The 21,327-nt window shown below is 40.9% G+C and overlaps 1 protein-coding gene across 5 annotated transcripts; it reads right to left on the reverse strand.

Moving 5' to 3' along the window:
• Positions 1–896: 896 nt before the first annotated feature.
• antxr1a (ANTXR cell adhesion molecule 1a) lies at positions 897–20,700 on the reverse strand. 5 transcript variants are annotated; one of them, XM_028413893.1, is made up of 22 exons: positions 20,450–20,700; positions 20,272–20,347; positions 20,092–20,197; positions 18,958–20,022; positions 16,931–17,096; positions 14,802–14,873; positions 14,620–14,691; positions 14,025–14,106; positions 13,886–13,919; positions 13,601–13,680; positions 12,936–13,004; positions 12,408–12,488; positions 11,700–11,760; positions 11,311–11,409; positions 8,598–8,667; positions 8,411–8,489; positions 8,037–8,132; positions 6,224–6,265; positions 5,313–5,408; positions 4,934–5,101; positions 4,167–4,247; positions 897–2,083 (listed from the first exon to the last, which is right to left on the reverse strand). In XM_028413893.1, exons 5-22 carry the CDS (start codon positions 17,086–17,088, stop codon positions 1,634–1,636), a joined length of 1,890 nt encoding a protein of 629 aa, XP_028269694.1. In that variant the 5' UTR covers positions 17,089–17,096; positions 18,958–20,022; positions 20,092–20,197; positions 20,272–20,347; positions 20,450–20,700; the 3' UTR covers positions 897–1,633. The 5 variants fall into 5 exon arrangements, 4 of the variants coding, with proteins under 4 accessions (XP_028269694.1, XP_028269696.1, XP_028269695.1 ...); XM_028413896.1 differs by lacking the exon at positions 897–2,083 and adding an exon at positions 3,935–4,075; XM_028413895.1 differs by lacking the exon at positions 16,931–17,096.
• Between the last annotated feature and the right edge of the window lie 627 nt (positions 20,701–21,327).

The raw sequence follows: 21,327 nt of genomic DNA on the forward strand, positions 1-21,327 counted from the left end.
GGCAGCCTGTCCACATTTCCTGAGGATTAGAATGTGTCTAATATTTTCCAAGATAGCTCACTCCATTCGTGCATGTGACATAATGCAACATATGAACATCTGGAGTGAGTTATCTGCGGAGCGCTGTATATTCTCTTTCTCTTTGTGTGTGAGTGAGGTGCTCTGTGCTTTTTACAAACAACTCTCCACTGTGTGAATGTGGCAACAGTATCAGTCAGGATACCACCATCATTTTTATCATAACAGATGGTCAGAACTTTAGGGTCAACTGCTCAGGGAGTGTGTGGGAGTTTTTTTGAAAGGAGCCCTGCCTTTGCACACATTGCATTTACATTTGATTGTCTGAAAATATGCATATTTTTTGTTATTTTCTTAAAGAATACCAAGTAGCTAGGTATGATTTTTATTCATATATCCCTCTAACTTTTTAATTGTGTCCATATAGTTTGGTGGTGTGTATGTGTTGTGCTAAAACCCACGTCTTTTCTCTTAGGAGGCTGTTTTCTGTGCATAGTTCCTTACAAGAGTTTAAACAGGAGGATTATATTGGATAAAAAGTGGCTTAAGACCTATTACAGGTAATTTACAAGTTCTTGATGAAAGCTAACATCAAACAAATGGCTTTGTGGCTGTTGGCGCTTTGTCAGAAAGTAAATCAAAGTTATTAAAGTGCAGAAAGACAGTTTTACACTCAGAAGTGTCTCCTCATCTTTTGAATCCAGCAGACAAGCTGTAGGTGTTGGTATTGTCTGAAGGTTCCATATTTTAAGATTTTAACTATTTTTAAAATGTGGTTTCCATTCTGCTGCTCCTCTGGTCACTGTAACAAGTGTTCCTAGGTTAATTAATCATCAGTGTTCAGTTGGACTGGCTGAGGTGGTCGGCTACAACAGCAGTAAGCGTGTTTAGTTTTATTGTATATTCTGATGAGTACAAAAAAAACAGCTGTCTTTGACTCACATTAGGCTGCTTGAATATTGTAGTTTAACAAAAATAACTTCAGATATGTTGCATTGCTGTTTCAGTAAGCTCACTGTGCATCAGCAGTGATTATCATTCTTACCTTAGAATTAAAAACAATGTGATCTATTTGACGATAAAAGTTTTTAAAAAAAAAAAAGCATTTACGTTGAATAAAACAAGTACAAAAGTTATAAAAAAACTGTTGACTCAACCACTGTTGCATGCAATTTCTCAACATTCAAGAATTCAGATGTTCTTCTACATCATCCTAAGTCTGCTGTATGTGGAACACTTTCATCAGGAGTCTTTTTCTCTTATCATGGACATGTTTTAGTGTCATGACCGTTGTGAACACAGCTGTGCTCCTTGTTCAGGGTGTACGTACAGAGGCCTTAATGCAAACTGTCGTCTTCTTCTTGGTCACCCAGGCTTGTGCACCTCTGAGGACCATGGAGGCAAATGTTTCTCAGCAGGCCGGCATGACGTCATTTATAGGGAATGTCTGTGTAATTCAAGCATCCAAGCAATTGCACTGTTGGCTAGATGTGTACAAAAGTCACTGTAGACAAATAGCTGAAAATGAGTCCCCGCTCAGAATCGCTGCAGCCTGTTGAGCACGGCACAAAGGCACATGTCCCCGCTTCCAGGTGGTGAACACAGAGTTGCTGTTTTAAAATCTGATGTGACAGTCTCCTGTGTCCTGGTCAGGTCGAGGCGGTGGGCGGGCAGGTGGAGGGGCTCGTACAGGAGGAGGTCCCTGTGGAGGAGGAGGCAGGGAGCCACCTGGAGAGGCGCAGGGTGGAGGGGTGGGTGGAAGTGGTGGCGGCGCAGGTATGTGCAGAGTGGTCGGAGGGAGGGCCCGGTTGGGGGGTGGCGTGTAAGGCGGAGGAGTAATAGGAGGTGACGGAGTGTTGGAATTAGGAGGAGGTGTTGGAGGCAGCGAGGGAAGGGTGGAGAAAGAGAAGGACAGAGATGATGGAGAGCTGCTGGGGGTTGGTGGGAGAGTCCCCTGTGGAGCAGGTGGCTTCCTGTTGGGAGGGTTGTAGATAGGAGATGCGTGATGGTTGAAGTGTGGGTAGCGAGGAGGGGATTTTATGCGGGTGAAGTTTATGCATCGCCCCTGAAATGCAAAAACAAATAGATTGATTAGAAACTGGGACTTTCTTGAGTTGCAAAACAGTCTTTAAAAATTAAATTTGCCTCTTTACTGCACATTAGACATGCAGTAGGAAACTGAGCTAGGAAAAAATCCAGTCCAGCACAGATGTGAAATATAAAATTATTTTAGATTTTTTTTTTCCTTTTTCATATTGACAAATGTCTCTGTATTCAGACATTTTAATTTCATTGTCTGGAGTTTAGAAAGTGAAGCCTTTATTTCTTTGGCAAAATGCGCTTTTCCTGCTCTGACAGCTGAATTAGTTGAAGATATAAAACCGTCCCTTGCTGCTTTCTATTACAAATTGACTGATGAGTACAGCAGATTATACTCAGAGTCTTACTTTTCTGTACCGCTCGCACACAGCTACATTACGTATGGTTTAAGGTCAACAAACTTCTAGATTCACGGTTGCAGTTTTGGTGAGTGACTATACAAATACTCAGCTGGACAAGTTAACCTGCCATCACTTTCCCTCCACCCAAACCAAAAGTGAGGTCATGCAAGAGACACTCTCATATTGTAGAAACAAGCTACACCCCTGGAGCAGCTGCACTGAAGCGACTGATTGGGGAGTTGCAGTGGATGGATAAGGAGTGACAGCACTGCCTCTCATTCAACATGGGGCAAAATGACCTTTGAGAAGGAATATTCTGCAGCAGTAAACTGCTGTCTTGGCCACTCATGGTTCTTGCTGATCACTAAAAACACTGTGGCCCTTTAAAGGCTCGGAAATACTTGACATCTTAAAGGAACCTGTCTTTGGTTTCTCTCCAGCAGCCACAGGATCAACACATCTCCTCCTCCAGCACTGCACTCACTGAGAGTGGCTTATAAAAGCAAGGCCTTGACAAGAGATCCCTAATTGCAATCAGAACCAGCTTGTTTACTGAAGAAGGAAACAAGAACCAAGTTCTTTTTTTCCACTTCACTAATGAAGAGCTTTTATGGTGAGGAAGACTTACACCGTTTAATTAAAGAGTTGTGTGTTGGCTGTATACTTTAAAGGAGGAAATTTAAAGGAGGAAATATAATTCCAGAGCTGGTAATATTGTTGTGCGGGAAAGGATGTGGGCAAACACAGAACTGGGAGGGAGAAGAAGGGACACTGTTGGTTGCAATCTGTAACTTGGCCACTAGGTGTCACTCTATCCTACCCAGTGGTCCTTTAATAATACTGTGATTGTAGTACTACAGGTTTTCTTATCATTCCTTGTCTATTGTGTATTTCTGAATTATCATTGCTTGCTGTAAAACAAAGCCTTAAAGCACTAAACATTGTTTGCCTACACATTTGTTGCCTACACTAGTTTATGCCATCACACCAGCGTTCATTGCATAATTTAATACATATTTTCTTCATCCCTGGGTACAGGACCCCCCTCCTTTTCTACAACAGGCTGTGTCTGACATGACCTCATCCTTGAGTCACGGTTCCATGAGCATGGTTTCATGTGCCAAGTTCAGCTGTATATTCTTCTGTCAACACAGCTGTGTGCCACCTTACACAGCTCTGAGAATAGAAACGGCTTTTTTCTTTAGGCTGTATTTAAAGGCTGTCTGTTAGCACGAGGTGTCTGTACCTTCAGTAAACTTAACATAATGCCAAGTACTTGTTGTAATGTGCGACTTATAGGGTAATAAATTCAGATCAGCTCTTACATAAATATTTTCCCTGAGCCATGAGCCTGTACAGGACTCCCTCAGACTCATTTTTCACCACTTATAGAACCCACAGCCTCATACTGCTGCCAACTATGGAGGTCATCACACTTGTTACCCCCACTACGGCTGGCCTTTCAGGAATTACATTTGCCTTTATTATAATGACTCCACCAGATGCCTTCACATTCCGGTGCACTGCAGCCAGGGATGCTGAAGTCTGAATCCCAGCTCTCCACAAACTGTCCCTCTGTGCACTCTTCATTGCTTACAGCTGGTCTATTTTCTCGTCTTTTGGAGATAAAGAAGTATCTTAATTCAGCAACTGCAGATGCCTCACATCAGGATTAATGATGTATGCCTACCAGTGTGTTTTTCTTACCTTGTCACCTGGATGCGGTCTCATTACAGACACTCGGTCGTAGCCTTTCCTTAAAAGCACCCACAATGCATCCAGTTTGCTCTATGGAAACAGAAGAAACCACAGCAGTACAATTAGAAACCAACAAGAGCTGTCAACCCCTTTGTTCCACATTGTGCACTTCAGTCTAGCTGCAGAAAGATGACCAGTATTATATCACTCTTTCCTTCCTTTCAAAGTGACAACATGAAACAGTTTCAGTTAATTCTGGCTCTTCTTCTTCTTTAAACAGCGAATACTTTGAGGATAAGAGCAGAAAATGCAGCTGTTTTTCTTCACAAAACTGCTGGCTGTGCAGCCCTTCTCCCTGGAGGTCATTGCTACAGGAGTCTGGTTTCTATTAGTGATCCCCTGCTGACTGGGAATGCTTTAGAATGACTCCTTTAACCCCATGCTGGCTCTGGAGGACTGGCCTGTGTGCCAGTAGTCACCCAAGTATTATTACCTTAACACATCTCATGCTACTATCAGGATGACATTTTAATCATTCTATTACTTACACATCCTCAGCCAGATTAGCATGGAGTAATTTGTAGCAGATGTTGTAATTCATGCAGCTGAAAAAAGGCATTTGTCCCAGCAGGGCTATTCCACAATTAGGAATTAAATGTATGCTGTGGTATATTCAGAGCTCTTCGAAATCCAGCACTGAACAGTTCAAACTCCTTTAATTTATACTATGATGCACTGGAGACAGACTGCTTCCTCCTGTCTGCTGGCTCTGATACCTTGATTGGTGAGTACCACGTGCGCGGCCCAGGAGGCTTGTGCATGCCATTGTTGAGAACCCGAGGCGGGGGCGGCATATACTCCTGCTCAGGCATCTTCACTTTGGCATTTTTGGCCTTTTCCAGCTTTGCTCCTTCTTCAGTGGAGCCTTTCTCACCCCAGCGAACCTAAGAACAGACAGCCAGCCACATGGCACATGGTGGCAGTTGAGATTCTTTTTCATAATTTCATAGATGAGATTATATTAAATTTAATTTACTGACATTAATACCGAGCCGGTGATCACTGGAAAGTTTGTATAGTGTTAGTAGATATTTGAACCACCTCTCTGTGATTAATGCTAACTCATGTCCAGTCACATCTGCAGCACCGTCTCACCTCCATCCTTTTGATTCCCCCTACTCCTCTTCCTCCATAGTAGGATGCATCTACAGTCGGCCATTTCTTCTTTGGAGTGTCAGAGTCCTCATCATCCTACAGGATAGACACAGAAAATAGATTATCCCCCTTTGGCAATGCACAAAAGCTGAATTAATCTTTATTTTTGCAACTCAAATGTTTTTTTTCTGTTTTAAATAAATGCATATGTGGCAAAGGAAAACATAAAAAATGCCCTCTGAGAGACCACTTGGAAATTTATATGAAGTGAATACCTCTCTGTCTTCCCTTCCTACTCCAATCTTGGCCCTCGTTTCTGGTTGTCAGATCAGAGGAAATTGCACTGGCTTGTGATGTTTCAACTCTTTAATACACCCTGTCTGACTCATAATCTACCAGAATGCCACACAGAGGAAACTATAATGAGGGCTGAAAGATACATTTGAGGTGACCATTGTCATTGGAGCCTGTTTTGTTTGTTTTATCTTGTTTTGTTGGGGGGTGGAGGTTTAAATTCACCAATTAAAGCTAATTTTAAGTTTAATTTGGTGCAAGTCCCTGCAGCCTAATTCATTGCATGTAACTAGCTGCTGTTGCATTGAGTAATTGATTTCTCAGATTTTCACAGAATAAAAGTCTTAAAAGACACTGAAACAGTTTAGGGGGAAAACTAATTGTTATTCTAAGAGGGCGTTAACTCTCATCCCATGTGATGAATTACAAAACGATGACGGCAGTTTTGTAGCTAGGGAGTCAGTGAATGACGCTGTGTGGTCATTGAGGTTTAAACTGTCAGAATAAACCCGACAATTACACTAAACTAACACACTGGCAGCTGTTGAAAAATGTCAATGAGCAGCTCTTTTTTTTCATTTTAAACAGAGTGAGGGAGGAGATGGTGCAGCTCTTACCGAACTCTCCTCCACAGGTGGTGGTGGGGGTTCATGGATGATCTGTAGGTGGAGGGGAAAAAACAGATAAAACAAAATAAGGGAATGTGTTGTTACACACGCAGAGATGACAGAAGTCCCAAACACATGAATCAAAGTGTGTTTTTATACAATCTGCATGTCAGAGCTGTGTGTTCTCTGTGTGGAACGAGGTGGTTACACAACAACACTGAGGAATTGTTTTTTTTTCCTCTCCATGACTTACAAGAGCCAAGCACTGACCTAGAAATCTGCTATCCAGATTTTTTAGCCCGAGGTTGTTGATTAGCAGAGGAGAAGAGTAACAGGCTCATAAATACTGTACTATGTGCTCTTACGTCCTTTATGGAGCAGAGTTATCCATAAAATGTTATTGTATTTACTGGATTTATTTATCCGTATAGTTTTATTTTCACATTGTATATTCATACTTTGCCTTCTACCGTCTCCCCGTTCTGTTGGCCTGCCTGTGTGTGTCGCCACGCGAGCTGTCGCCGTGTTTCTCCTACACTAAACTCACTTGGCAAATTAAGTGATTCTGATTCTTATTTGTGATTTTCCTGCACGCTTATCCAAATCCTGGAACACAATATGATTCCCCATGGCAACCCAGCATCGTTTTCCTAAACACACTCCCCACACAGGATTTGAATTTGCAACTAAATGGTCAAGAACAGAAAAGTGAAAGGAGAGTGAGCCATGTTGTAAAAGCTGACATCTCCTGCTGGCAGTTCGCAGCTTTGCTGCTTCCAGAGCTGGAAACAGTGGAGAAGATTTTAGCAGAGACACTGCACTCTTCATTTGAAACACAGATTTTGACACAGACAGTTTGATGGTAACAGCAGAGTTTGTTGAGATATTATGATGCTGGCACTTTCTCCACTGTCTAAATAATGGCGCAGGCATGTTGTTTTCCAGCATTTCCTCCTTTTACTGTATCCAGAGCAGATGGTGGTCATAAAAACACTTTCTATGAAACTTTTTCTTTTACTTCTGGTGTCCTTCTCCTAAATGATCCTATGGTAACAGAGATAGCAACCAAAACATTCAGGTTCTGTTAGTTTTCATTTCCACACGGCTGGCTGGAAATTCCTAATTATTCAGAGCAGCTTATTGATGGAAGATTTTAGTCTCAGCTCTTCTATTGAATAACCGAGGGAGCATTGAGAGGTAAAACTTGGAGGTCACCTGCTGTGACCTTTGGACACACATTATTTCAACAGCAGCATAATTACTTAAACACATGTTGGACTTGAACTCTTCAGGCTGTCAACTAAATTCAGCTGCACGGTTCAGTTCGCCCTTTCTGACTTACAGACCGTGACCTTCTCCCCATGGGAGTGTTGTTTAGGTTAATGTGATGCCTCAGGGGGGGTGTTAGCCAGACAAGACAACCCAGAAAACAAGATGTTTCTCTTTTTCTGTATAATCTAAAAGCATGACCAGTGCCAGTGTTAGGAGGGTTCTTCTGTCGGTCAGCACTGTCTGTCACTGGAGTTCACCAGCTATGTTGACTATGTTGGTAGCTCATTGGGCATCTGTGGTTCCACTATCTGTAAGGTTGGCTGTGTCTTTGGGCTCCCAGTGGTTCCACTATTAGCGTGTGAATTTGAAAGTGGTGCAGTGTGAAGTGATCTGAGTAAGGACCATTTTAGTTTAATCAGCAGTCAATCATGCAGAATTTGATTGGTACTTTCATACATTCTTGAAATATAGAGCCATCTAAAATCTGAAGAGTTGATCAGAGGTGATCTCTAAAGCAGTGCGTGCGTTATTGAATTGACAGAGGACTCACCACAGTGCAGCAGAGAGGCCAGAACCACCAGAGGAGAGCCAAGACCAGGAGCAGCATGAGGATGAGCAGAGCTATGGCCAGGATGGTCCCATCAGACTGTAACAGAGACAGACACGTCAACACAGACTGAACCACTTCTCTAGGCTTTATCCTTTGTGCTACAACAAAACAGGCTTTATTGGTTTTATCTTCCAGTATTTCAGAGCGGGACTTTGAGGCTGAAATTCTTTAATCTGCATCCATCATTTAGACCTAAAATTAGATTGTAGTCTCTATACTGGGTTTTCTTAGATTCTTATTTATAGTTAGCTTTGTTTTTGGTGTTGGAACTAACAAACAAAAGCTAAATGCTGCATACATTAGGTTGTACTCACGCAGCTCACAGTGGTAATAGTAACCGAACTGGAGATGAAACTGAGCCCTTCGTTCATACTGACATAAAGATTTGCTGCCCTGGAAAAGAAAAAGAAAAATGTCTCCCTGTCAGCCAATGATGTGAAACTGTAGACAAGCAGAGGTTGACTTTCATTTCAAACCTCACATGTATTTACATAAACTTACATCCCCTCATCTTGCAGCACTGGTGCAGGGCAGAGAAGATATGTATCTTCCACGATCAAAGGCTTCACCACTACACAATGAGAGGGAAAAGGGGGTCATGAAAAACACCGCAGACCTCCATATACACCAACATCCAAAACAAGGTTCTACACCCACATCATGAACTCAATCACCTTTCAGATTATGTCACTGTTTAGCCTGATTACAGTAAGCATAGATCAGTTTATTGCCTGATTAGCAACACATGACTTCATTTTAATCCCATAACTATAGAGGGGGAAATGTTTAAATGACATCACATGTTAAACTGTCTGAGAGAAGAAGAAAAGTGCTACGTTGTCTATCAGCTGTATCCTTCTCAGAGCAAATAAGCACAGTATTTTTGTTTAAAACGCAAAATCTAGGCCGTGTCCTCATCCAGCTGGCTGTTAGAAAAGTCAATCCAAAAAGCATCATCATCATCCAGCCTGTCTGCTTATCCTGGCAGATGGACAGCATACTTCAGAACTGAGAAAATCAACACAAGTGGCCGCTCTTCTATGGAAATACAACGGAGTATAGCACAGAAGGAGGGGGGGGGGGCGCAGTGCAGCGAAACGGCTCCAAAGACTAACAGTATAGACCAATTCAATACATACTTATTAATAAAATGATTACATTATAATTAATACTACACTTGCAGTATGGTCACCATGATAAAAAAACATCTTGCTGAAAAGCAGCAATACTTATAAGAAAACAAGTAAGAAACATTACATTTTATTATTTTAATTATATATTTAATTCTAAAATAAAATTTAAGATTGCATAGAGATTCTGTTGGATGTTAGTATGTTATTATCACTGAGGTCCAGTCACTGCAATCTGCAGGTGTCCACTGTTTATATCGCTTGAGGATAAAGATCCTGGCAAACGTCCCCATGCTGTTTTATAGGAGGGTTTTTCAGAGAGGTTGTGTTTTACTGTAAGAAGCAGACAAATGGCAGAGTCCAGCTTTAGGACCAATAAAGTATTTGGAAGATGGCAGATGTCTAATATTTCAGAGATTAGTCAATGGGAATAACTCAGTGAGGTGATTTTGCTGTTGATTTTGGGGAACAGTAGCATGTTTGACTCACTGTAACAATGTTGTTGCTTAACAACTAAACTAAACCAGTGTTTGAAATAATAGTTCAATTATTTGTCTTTTTAAAAACCCACAATAAGAGTCAGATCTGCAGAGCAGTTATTGCTCTGTTTAAACACAGAACACACAAAACATACAAATACCTCATTGTCTGTCAGTGTTTCTTTTTTGTAAGGTTCAAACAAACATAAGGATGATTAACTTCAAACAAACACAGGATGATTAGTAAGCTTTGAAATGTGCATGAATTTAAATGACGTGTTAGGAGGGGAGAAGTGCTACTAGTTAGCATTAAATGTGCAGGTAGGCAGATTTTGTTTGCTATTTTACCAAAGTTGATTCCTTCTGTGTCTGCAAATTTATCAAACAGACAAGAGTACTGTGTGGAACTTCAGAAAATCCTCCATAAAATCTCATCTCTGATATTCTCACACTGCAACATCTGTCGCAGAACAATGGATAGCTCAGGGCAGGACCTGCCAAATCCCAGCACGCCTCACTGTATTTGCTTTTTCCAGGAGACACAAATTCAAACACTGATTCATGTGTTTGACACATGTAGTTGCATATTGCTGGCTTCCCTTTTACCATTTTACCATATTTGCAAAGTATGCTGAGGGCTGATGTGGAGGAGTCAACGAGAGCGAGTGAGGATGAGTGAGATACGTGAAAAGCTTTTCCTTTGTGTGCTACCAGTGGCCTTGTTATTTTCATTTAAAGGTTAGCCCTGATGTGAAGTAAACAGAGTACACTGGACTGCATGAAAACAATCTAAGAGAGTGAATGAGTCTGAGGAGGAGGAGTGGGGAGCATACATGTATAATAACTGACATAAGGAGATCATTTGAAAAATTGCTTCCATGTCTGCAGTTTCCAGGAAGTAGACTGTTGTATCACACAGAGACAATTACCATACATAGAAATTACATACATACATCAAAACATTTGATTCAACAGACACAGTATAGAGAAGTGTTATCGCCCAGCATGGTGATGAACATCAGAACAGACCACTTGGATGAGAACAATTCCATTAAAGTGGTTGACTCATTAAGTGACTTGAGGGTACCCTGACATCAAAAGCGTCTAGTCATCATTTTTACTTCAACAGACTTTTATATGGTGAGTATCTTGCTTTCTAATTAGACTAGCAGCTACTGTGGCACATGGTAGGAAGTGGTTTTCACGACTATTACTGTAAGTCTGCTTGTAAAGACCTCGGGGGAAACTGTTACATCCCAGGTTTCTGCTTCTTCCTTTTATGTGGTACTGCTCTTATTGTATCTGTTGTTGTGGACTCTGACTGTTTTTTTTTCCTACAATGTGTTGTTTTAAAAAAGCCATGACACCAGTAACAGCAGCATGGCTGCTTGTTTGATCACAGAGGTTTCCAGCTGTGTGCCTGACTCCTGATTTTCGAGGAAGAAGAAGCTCAGCTTGGTGTAATTTGGTGTAATTTGATTCTTTCCTGCTCACTCACCTGTTTATTGCAGCTGTTTTTATTCTGAGTGGTCAGCTTTGAGCTAATGCGCATGGGTTATGTGAGCAGAAGCAAAGCATGAAGTAAATTAGGGATGCTTTACTTACTCTTAGTCAGAGTGTCGTTGATTCGGAAGCTGCACAAGACTTTGTCAACATTTCGGGCGTGTAGGAATCCATTCCCTCTCACCACCACCTGGAAGGACTCTGGTGAGATAAGAAGAGATATGAGCCACAATATGCATTTATTACCATATTGATCAGATTATGGAATTAAGAAATAGTTTTTAATAGTTCATCTCTGGATGTAACATAGGTCAGTGACTGACAGAAAGTTTCATACACTCTGTGAGTACAGTAGTCACCTAGGACAGACCTGCCTGTGGTTTAACCAGCCCTGAGCATGAGTAGCACAGCAATGCAGGGTCAGTGTAAGGGTTGAGGGGTTAACCCTATCAGAATGTGCTACTGAAGACAGTTAATCTTCCTTATCGTACCTCCTGCACAGATACTGGAGGGCTCAGCTGCCAGGATCTCGATGCAGGACTTCTTCAGAATCTGAGGATAATAAAAACAAAAGGAGCACTGTTTGTGTCTTCTAAAGGGAGTGAGAGCCTCAGCCATCGTTACGCATTGACCTTTCGCTGCTGAAAAGCTATTATTTCCTTCTGCACGTGTACCGTGTTGCTGTCCAGGAATATACCCACTGTAACCCTAAAGATTCATGACCCACTGGCCCCCTCACACAGGTTTTCAGTTCAATGTTAATCTGCTCCAGATGACAGTCAGCTGCCTGACCTCTACCTCCACTCCATGAGCTCTGTAGCTCAATGACAACAGCACCTTCACAACAAACTGTTTTTCATTTGTCAAGCTAATACACAAATGTGACTGAAGACCCCTGAGGCGGGTCTTAGGAGATACAGCACATACTTTGATCATGTTTGGCTCATTGTCAGTCACTCTGATCAAAAGCAGGAAAGTCACAGCAGGTTTTCATTGAATTCTGTCCCTGGCCTGGCTCCATGACTCTAATAACTTTTTGTGATTTAAATCTGTTTTGCTTAGTTTCCTGTGGGCCTTTAGATCAGTGACTAAGGAAACATCATCAAAATTATATGCAAAAGCAAAATAGTAAATTTTGTCCTGTGTATGTCCTGATTTGTTGATATTAATGACATTATGATGTGTGCAGAAACACTTACTGAATCAATGACCCCCTGTAAAGCCTCAAACCCGTCATTTACAGGAAAGACGTGGTCCTTACTGTCAGCGATCTTTGCCAGCTAGAATATAAACAAATGATTAAAATCCCAAACAGCATGCTTACTCATATAAAATGTTTAAAACTCAGTTGACTGCACAGATGTTTCCTAAAATTGTCTGATCACACCTCTGAGCAGGTGTGTCACATGACTAATCTGAGGCAGTTTACAGTGCTTCATTATGGCCACTGCTACATTTTACAGACTCGGCCCATCATATTTCCTTTCATGTTTTCATGTCTCATGTCAACACCAAGGAAGTAAGGAAACATTTTAAATTGTTTTAGCTGATATAAAAGAGAATAGACAGTAGCAGGATGTGTAATATAGTGCGACTTACTCTTTGGTGGAAACATTGGTTTAAATATTTTCAAAACACACACAGATTTCCAAAACTTTAACTCTTCAATATTGGTGTTGATTTTAGTCTTACGTTTGGATGTCATGAGAGATCACACACACACACACCTGTGTCTCATTGAAGTCCTTCACGCCCACGCAGTAAACTGAGGCACCCAGACTTCGGGAGCGGTTGGCCTGTCAGGTATGCACACAGATTCACAGCAAAAACAGGAAGAAGCTCAACACCTGGGTTCAATTACATCGCTGCATTTCACAACATCATCCAAAACACAGTCAAATAAAAGCCTGTGTTAGTCTGCACTCTGACAAGGTTTTACAAGAAGTTAGGCAATGCCATGTTTCCACACTGAATAATATTATCACAATTGATATGTTACACAGATGCAGAGTTTACAAGCCTATCATCATTTTCCAAGTAATGATGCCGGTAGATTTTTGGTGTTAATACTCAATGACAGCCTAAGTCCTCCTCACAGCCTCCAAGAGGAGCTGCTCCAGCTACTATAGAAACGTCATCCCCACTTCATCCATGCTGTCAGCATGTGTGTGAAGGCGCTCAGCGTTTCACACGCATTCACCTGCACTGCCCGAATAATAAATAAATCACAGAATCACAGCGCAGATGTTGCTGGGGTTTAAAAAACCTGACAGATACTCTGACCCCATTTTTGCAGACTAAAAGAAGAGCATCAAAGTGGTGATGTATGGAGGGGCAGCCTTTCATCTGGCCCATCACATGTTTAGTCTGTGTAACCATTGACCTCTCTCACCTCTCTCTCTGCGTAGTAGAAAAGATCCTCGTGCAGCTCTCCATCAGTCAGCGCTATGATAACACTGGCAGTGCGATAACCTGTAGGGAAAAGCATTGGCACACGTAAGCATAACAAAGGTAAAATACAAACCACCACTTAATATTTTGTTGCTCACTAAGATGGCGGTCACTGTAGCACATTTCATCTCAGATTCCACCTCCAGTTTAAGGCCTGTGTGGCCACTTTTTCAATTTTCAATGTTAATTTTTTTACAAAACTGTATTTGTACAAAGAGTTACGCACCTTCAGTGTTTCCATAGTATATCTGCTCACTCGCCTGTGAAAACAGAAAAGCTGGATTGAAACAGTGGACCTGTGTGGTTTATGTTCTGAAGCCAGACTAGACATAAAGCAGGTGCCAGAGTGCAGTTGGAAGGCTCACCCTCAGGATGCCCTCATGCATAAAAGTGTCTCCCCCTGGTTGAACCCTGTGGAGCTCCTCCAGACCTTTACGAATGCGCTCCCTAGACAGACACACAGAAGACACGGCAAACCACATTGCTGATAATCCGATCTAAATGAAATATTTATTTTGTCAACTGAACATACTTTTGACTAAAACCAGACACTGTGGGGCGTGGTAACAGAGTAATAATTTCCAAAAGGGCAACATTTTCTGAAAAATACAAGCAATGTGTAGCAGATGAACAAACTCAAACAGTAATGGTGTGCATTGGCTTGAGACACAGTCACGAAGACAGACAGGAAATGAACCCTGTGTAGAAATAAAAGTGTGGCTGCTGAGATACTGCTACGGAAAGATTAGACACATAAACTCTTCACAATGTGTCAAAAACCACATGATGAAGTAGTTGTCCAGGCTGAAGACACCGTAGACAGATCACAGAAAGGGAAAGTATCTGTCTGGAAATCATGGATCATGACCTCTGTCTAGATCTGGTATTACACTCATTCCTTTCAGATGAATGATAGAAAAGCAGAGGATTTAGATGAGTTCTGAGGGGATCTGCACCCACCTGTCTTCTGTCAGGCTCATTAAGATCCGTCCCTCAGTGGAGAACACAATAAAAGACATCCGCAACTGTGGGCTGGTGCGACAAGATGAGAAAAATACACTCTGTTCAATTGGAAAGCATTTCTTCTTGCATGTTTTCCCACAGACACCTGACATCACACCACTGTGATGTCTTTTTTTTACCTTATGAATTTTTGAGCTAGATGTTCAACAAAGTGGTAGATTTCAGTCCAGTGATTCTGCACACTCCCAGATCTGAGAAGAGAAAGGACACATTAATGTGCGCTGCAAGGCCTTCTCTCTGACAAGGACATGTGTAAAAGCCCTCCATCCACCTCAAAGTATTCTCACAGTCTGAAAAGATACAAAGCAAAAATGACAGCCATATTTTTTTTAAGTCCGTTTGCTCCTTTTAACTTTGTTCTTTGTAGTTCTTATATATTTCTTTACGTCTTACGGTAGATCTGTTTTTTAAACCGGTTTGTCTCTTGCTATAAAAGTCTGGTGTATTTTTGTAATCATTTGGGCTATTTTGTGTCTCTATTGTGGAATATTTGTGTCTCCTTCTGATAACTGAACATAGTTACGCATGTGTTTGTGGTAGTTTTGTGTTGTTTGGTGTCTCTTTGCAGGTCCTTGTGTCTATTTGGGGAAGCTTTGTTTCTGTTTGCAGTGGTTTCGCATCTCTTTGCTGTCATTTTGTCATTGTATTGCTCTTAAGATTTGCTCAGTAAGTTATTTCATGTCTCTGCAGTCATCGCCCTCTGACCCTTTGGGCTTGTGCCCAGTAGATCGGTCTATGGAATGGATTGTTTATAAGAGAAACAGCTGAATAAGGAGGATAAGAAGCTGAAGCTTGTGAGGAACAGCTGGAGTGGCCACAGTGCTTTTAAAATCTTTCTTAATGCCTCCGTAATTATTTCTGTATTAATAATCATCAGCATGTACCTACATTAAGCCTTCATCTGTCCAGCTGTGTTATCACAGCTCGGCCTTGCACTTTCTTTTCTCATTGTCTAATGAGCTCAGACATGAGTTGCATTTTTGCTTTGGCCTCAGTTTGTTGCGTCCTACATTATTGCTGGAAGAAATACTCTCTGTATATTTACTTGTATATATAACAGTGTAGCGGTTAATAACATCAACAGTCGGTCAGCTTGTGTGCTGTTTGCCATTGTTACTGATGACCCTTATCAAACAGTCTTTCATTTCAACTGTGTTTTTAGAAGCACATATTTTTCCATTGCACGACACAAGTCGCAGCGCAAACAACTCGGCCAACAGGCTGAAACTCTGGAACATCTGGACTGAATGGAGAAAGGCACCACAGACATGAAGCAGAGGAGGAAGAGGAGAGGAGGAAGGGTCGGCTATGATGAGACAACAGTGAAAGCAGGTGGACGAGGTCCCTAACAACAAAAAGGAGAGATATTGTCCTGCCTTTGGAAAAGAATGCAAAAAGTTAGACCTAACAGGTCACACAAAAATCTGTGCCATTAAAACATGGCCTAAACACAAACAATTGCTCTGTGTAACAGAGGAATTGCCTAATTTTTCCATCAGTGTGACTCGAGCTGGCACTGACATGTAGCGTAGGACAACTGGAAAATCTGTCTCCATCTCTGGAAGTGGACTCCCTACACAGTGACGCTACAGAGAAAGCATCCAATCACCTCTTGAACTAGTTGTTTTGACATAAAATATCCTTCAAAACAGATTGCAATATAAAGATATTTTAAAAATTGCATCATGCCCCTTGAAGAAAAAACAACCCATTATTTTGATTTAGTAGTGGTAGGCTTGGTCAGGTTCCCATGTTGCATAGCTGAAAGACAGCACACAGATAAACTGAATCCAGGTCAGATAAAGGAGAAAACGTATCTAAATGACGGCTCATTTTTGGAGGCCAACGATCCTGGCTACATACACAGACCGTGTTAATGTCCAGGATGACGAGGACCTGGCAAGAGTAGCCTGCAGCCGACTGATACACCTCTAAATCATTACCATCTGTAGACATGTGTCATGCTTCAGGCCTATCAGAACGCATTATCAGTCCATCCATGACACCAGTGTAGAGAAACAGTGATGAGGTCATAAAAACATCAGGGATGTTTTTGCACAATATTGCAGATGTGCTTGTGACACCTAAATAAAGAGGTCAGCAGCCTATAAGTAACTGAAATATCTACATCGCCCTCTGTCACCTCAGAAACACACAATCCATTAGACACATGTCAACAGAATTACACACATTCGTCCATCCTCTGCAACAGCAACAGGTAATGTGTGTCACTGTGTTGAAAACTTACTTGTCCAAAACAAAGTAGAGATCGAAGCCTCCAAAGCATGAGGACGGCTGAGCCTGCCTCCTGTCCTGGTTTGGTCCAGCATTACCAGCAGTAAGAACAACCAGCACAGCACCAAACACCACTGGAAACAGGGAGCTTCTAATCCAGCACAACGACATTATTCCAACTAAATATCAGATGATGAAGAAAAACAAAAATGTTAATCCTGCTTGCAGATTCTTCTTCAAATCCTCCACTGATGTCTTCTGCATAAAAAAGAAACAATATTCCAAAGCGGAGTTCTGAGTGCAGCTCAGAAACTGAAGAGGAGGAGACAGAGGGAGCATGTGGATCTCACTGTTGTTGGGACCCTTTCATTACAGGGTCCAACACAGCATGCACAAAGCTGACAAGAGCTCCACAACCTTCTGCCCTGGCTGTTTGTTAATTCCAAGGCCATGCAACAGAGAGATCCTCAAACTATGTAATTCTAACTCTTTTTTAAAACTCCTCTTGTGTTTTCAATTCTCTCTCTCTCTCTCTCTCTCTCTCCCTGGAGAGGAAGAGTGATGCAGGTAATACACTGGAAACAGCAGTGTGTGTTGGCTCATCCTGCCACCTAGTGGTGACAGATGGCTGCCACTGTATAACCCAACATTGCTCTATTGCTCAATTTGCTCATTGTCTTGTTTGATGACACAAAGTTCACAGGTGTACACTTCCTTCATCAGGCATAAAGGCTGACCTGCTGTGCTGGCTCCTATACTTCACACTTAGATCACAAACTCTAGTTTATAAAACATGCCAAAATATGGCACAGATATGGCACCGAATTCCAGACAAACTAAAACCCTACTTGTCAGACAGTGAGCATGAGACACAGCACACACCCCTAATCTAACATTATACTGCTGTAGTTTTTAAGGACATGTTGTTAACCCAAAATTATTTGAAAACTAAAGTAAATGAAGATGACCTATATGTTTGTATGAAGAGATGATAACCACAACTTAATCACCAACTAGCACATCTTGAGTCATTACAGGTTGACACAGAGTATGGAGTTGAGTGGACTGCACCATGTGGTCATCCACAACCTGAAGTTCAGCTGCAGCACTCACTGACTGAGCAGTCACAGCCTGAAGGTCCAATGTGTTAACTGTGAAATTATTATCAGAAACACTCCAGTAAAAACCTGATTAAAAATGTCAGGTTTATAGAAACTTAACACTAAATAAGGAAGCAAGTGGTGGTATGGTTCTAGGCTCAAAATCTGTCCTCAAGTAAAGTAAAGAGCAGCTGGAGGGTGATACACAACAAACAGAAGTAGCTCTTCTGTCTTCTAGTTAAGTTGAGTGAAACTTTTAAAAGAAGTATTGCTAGATTCAGGTCTGGGATTAATTAACAGTAGAATGCTGCAACTGCTCCTCCTCAGTGCCTCCAGAAATATAATTTCAAAAATAAAGATTACTGGAGGAGGCACATTATCACATTTCAACCCTGAGACAGGTTACCTTGCACCCCCAGTGGTGAGAAGGTCAAACTGGAACCCTCTAGTGGAGATGAACTACCTGCCTGAGAATTTAACCCAGGCCAAGACACCTACCAGCACCTACCTGCTTTAATAGCATCAGCATGCTGATTAGCACAGTCAGCAGGGAGAATGATGCTACAACAAGATCAAGAACCACCTGATGAAGAGGACGGAGGAGTGCCTGATGTTGCCCGTCACTACAGGGTGAGGACCACAGAGAGGACAGCTGAAACACTGTTAAATTAACACTAACATGTCTTCTGTCTCTCTCTGTTCACAGGCCAATGTGTGTCATGGGTTGTGGTTGATTATAAGTATGATAAGTTTTACGCTGTAATCCAGCACAAACAACCAAAACATGTAAACTAAGCTTTTATGTTAAAACCAGGTTAACCACACTGAGTCTCCATGCAGACAGACAGGCAGAGAACTGAACTTTAGCATTTTTCCAAAAAACGATCTGGATGCCATCTTGGCTCATCACTGTCAATGTTCAAGAGAGAATCTTACTCACCATCATGGATGAACACAGAGGTGATCAGGAACTTCTCCCGGCCTGTCTTCAGCTCTCAGGTGAACAGCACTTGCTCTGGACTTTGGCGGTAGATGCGCTTCAGTCTGTAGCTCAGGTGCAGAATAAAGTTTAAACAGTGCGGCCTGCTACTTATAGGGACCCATGGTTCCATCACTATGGCGACATGTTGCATTTTACTCAAATATATTATGTTTAAATGCTATGTTTAAATGTTTAAATTGAGACACTTTAGTGAGAATTATACATTTTAAATTAAAAAAAAGCAGTGTGGTGGAATATATATATATTTATAGCCTATTATATATTATTAATATACCGGTTTTGCTCATTTATAATCTTTAGTACTTTTTTTAGTGGTAAAATAATAAAATGACTGGTGTGAATAATAATAATAATAATAATAAATCAATGAGTTATCTGTAAGAGGCAGGTAAATATAAACATACAATGGATCAATTAATAAAGTAAAAACAGTTCTTTATACTAAATGGAGTTAGTTAGATTATATACAGGAATTACATGGGATGAGAAAGAAAGAATAATACAGAAGGAAGGAGAAAGAGGACTGAAAGAAAAGAAAGAAAAGGAGGGTCAAAACAAAAACGATAATCGATAAAAAATTACATAAAATAAGAAATAGAAATAATAAATTCTTTCATCCTTCACTAACCTAAGTAAGCTGTGCTACATATGACACACTAAGCTAAGGAAAGGTAAACTAAGTTCAATAAGCCCCAATGAACTCTTGGCTTAAATTCTCAACTTATTTATTTATTTTTCTCACTTATCACCATCTGTTACATTAAATGGTCATATAAGGATATAGCTATATTAAGTCATTTCTCATAGAAAGGGATCATGTCTGGAGGCCTCTTTCTACTCCTTCCACCCCAGTTAGACAATATAAACCAATAAATTCATCCCTCAAAATAAGAAACTGGGCATATCACAGATGGATCATCTTTCTTGTGGACTGTATAGCTGCATCTCTCGAGGTCAAACACTGCCAGACAGTCATCAGAGTACCCACGTGGGGTGGCATACCTGCAATCACACCGTAAACACACAGTCAAGAATAAAGAACAAATGAATAACCATGATCTGTGCACTTACGCAGGAAGACAACTGTCACAACTACAGTCCCAGCAAATGCTGTTTCTCCATGTAGATCCTACTGCATGCCATGTTTGATCATTAAAATCCAGACAGTGGGTGACATCTAAGATGGATGGAAACACATTACCATTATAATATGGTATGGTGTGATGGTGTGTGTGTGTGTAATGTTTTTACCTGAGCCTATATACATTGTAGCTTGATTTGACAGTGTCAGCAGGAGGTAAAAGCACAAAGCCTGCGTCAAGAATGTCTTCACAAGGAAAGAAAATCAAAAGCTATTTTATTTAAGATTGAACATGAAAGATGAAAATACATAAATCAGCAAAACATTTCAATTGAAAATAAAACTTACCATTATGGCATCAGACTTAAAGGACAGAGTGCTGGTCTGTAAACAGGCTGTAATAAAGTGGACACAGTACATAAACCTTTGGAATTAAACAAGAGAAAGTAGAGTTTCAAAACAAAAATGGTGTTTGTATTAGACAAGTCACTGTAGTATGTATCTGCTATGGTACACTTATATATCTTTATAATTTTAAAGATAAAGAATTTCAGCAAACGTGTTGCTAAATCAGTTGCTTCAGCCGTTGATAGTGCTGGATATGTGTGCATTTAGAGAAATGAGGTGTAGCTAAAGTAAACCAGTGTTGGGAAGGATACTGGGAAGTATTCAGTTACAGAATACAGATTACATGTACTAAAATGTAATTTGTAATGTATTCTGTTACATTACTCAGTCTGGATACTTCTGAATACTTGGATTACCGTACTTACACATTGATTGCTGTTGTTTCTTTTTTAGGTTTTGATCTTTGACGGAAATCTGCAGTGTAATGGTTGTGTAAGTGGTTTCTCCTGAAAACAGGGCTCAACTAAGTTGCACTACGGGTAACATTTTTTTATTATTATTTGAAGAGTAAAGTAGTGCAACTGCATTATAAAGCTGTTAATTGTCTGCCTTTGACCATTTTGGAGTAGTTTTGTTGATGCTCTTGGGCATCTTGCTTATTATACTGCCACAAGAGGCAGTATTACTTAACATACCTCAGACCTTACATTTTTTAGTTAATCAACTACTCAAATTTACTGAGTAGTCATAAATCTGCAGGACGATGATGAGGATGTTTTATGAGTCTGTGGTGACCAGTGCCATCATGTATGCTGTTGTCTGCTGGGGCAGCAGTCTGAGGGTGAGGGACATAAACAGACTCAACAGAATCATCAGGA

The sequence above is a fragment of the Parambassis ranga genome, chromosome 9 (genome assembly GCF_900634625.1).
Source record: "Parambassis ranga chromosome 9, fParRan2.1, whole genome shotgun sequence".
Lineage (NCBI taxonomy): Eukaryota > Metazoa > Chordata > Actinopteri > Ambassidae > Parambassis > Parambassis ranga.

Coding starts and splice junctions, on each gene's coding strand:
- antxr1a (XM_028413893.1), bottom strand. CDS start 17,088: ATGTCGTTGTGCTGGATTAGAAGCTCCCTGTTTCCAGTGGTGTTTGGT. Junction 14,874..16,930: donor CTCTACTTTGTTTTGGACAA/GTAAGTTTTCAA, acceptor TTCTCTTCTCAG/ATCTGGGAGTGTGCAGAATC. Junction 4,248..4,933: donor CGTGGTACTCACCAATCAAG/GTATCAGAGCCA, acceptor CTGTTTCCATAG/AGCAAACTGGATGCATTGTG.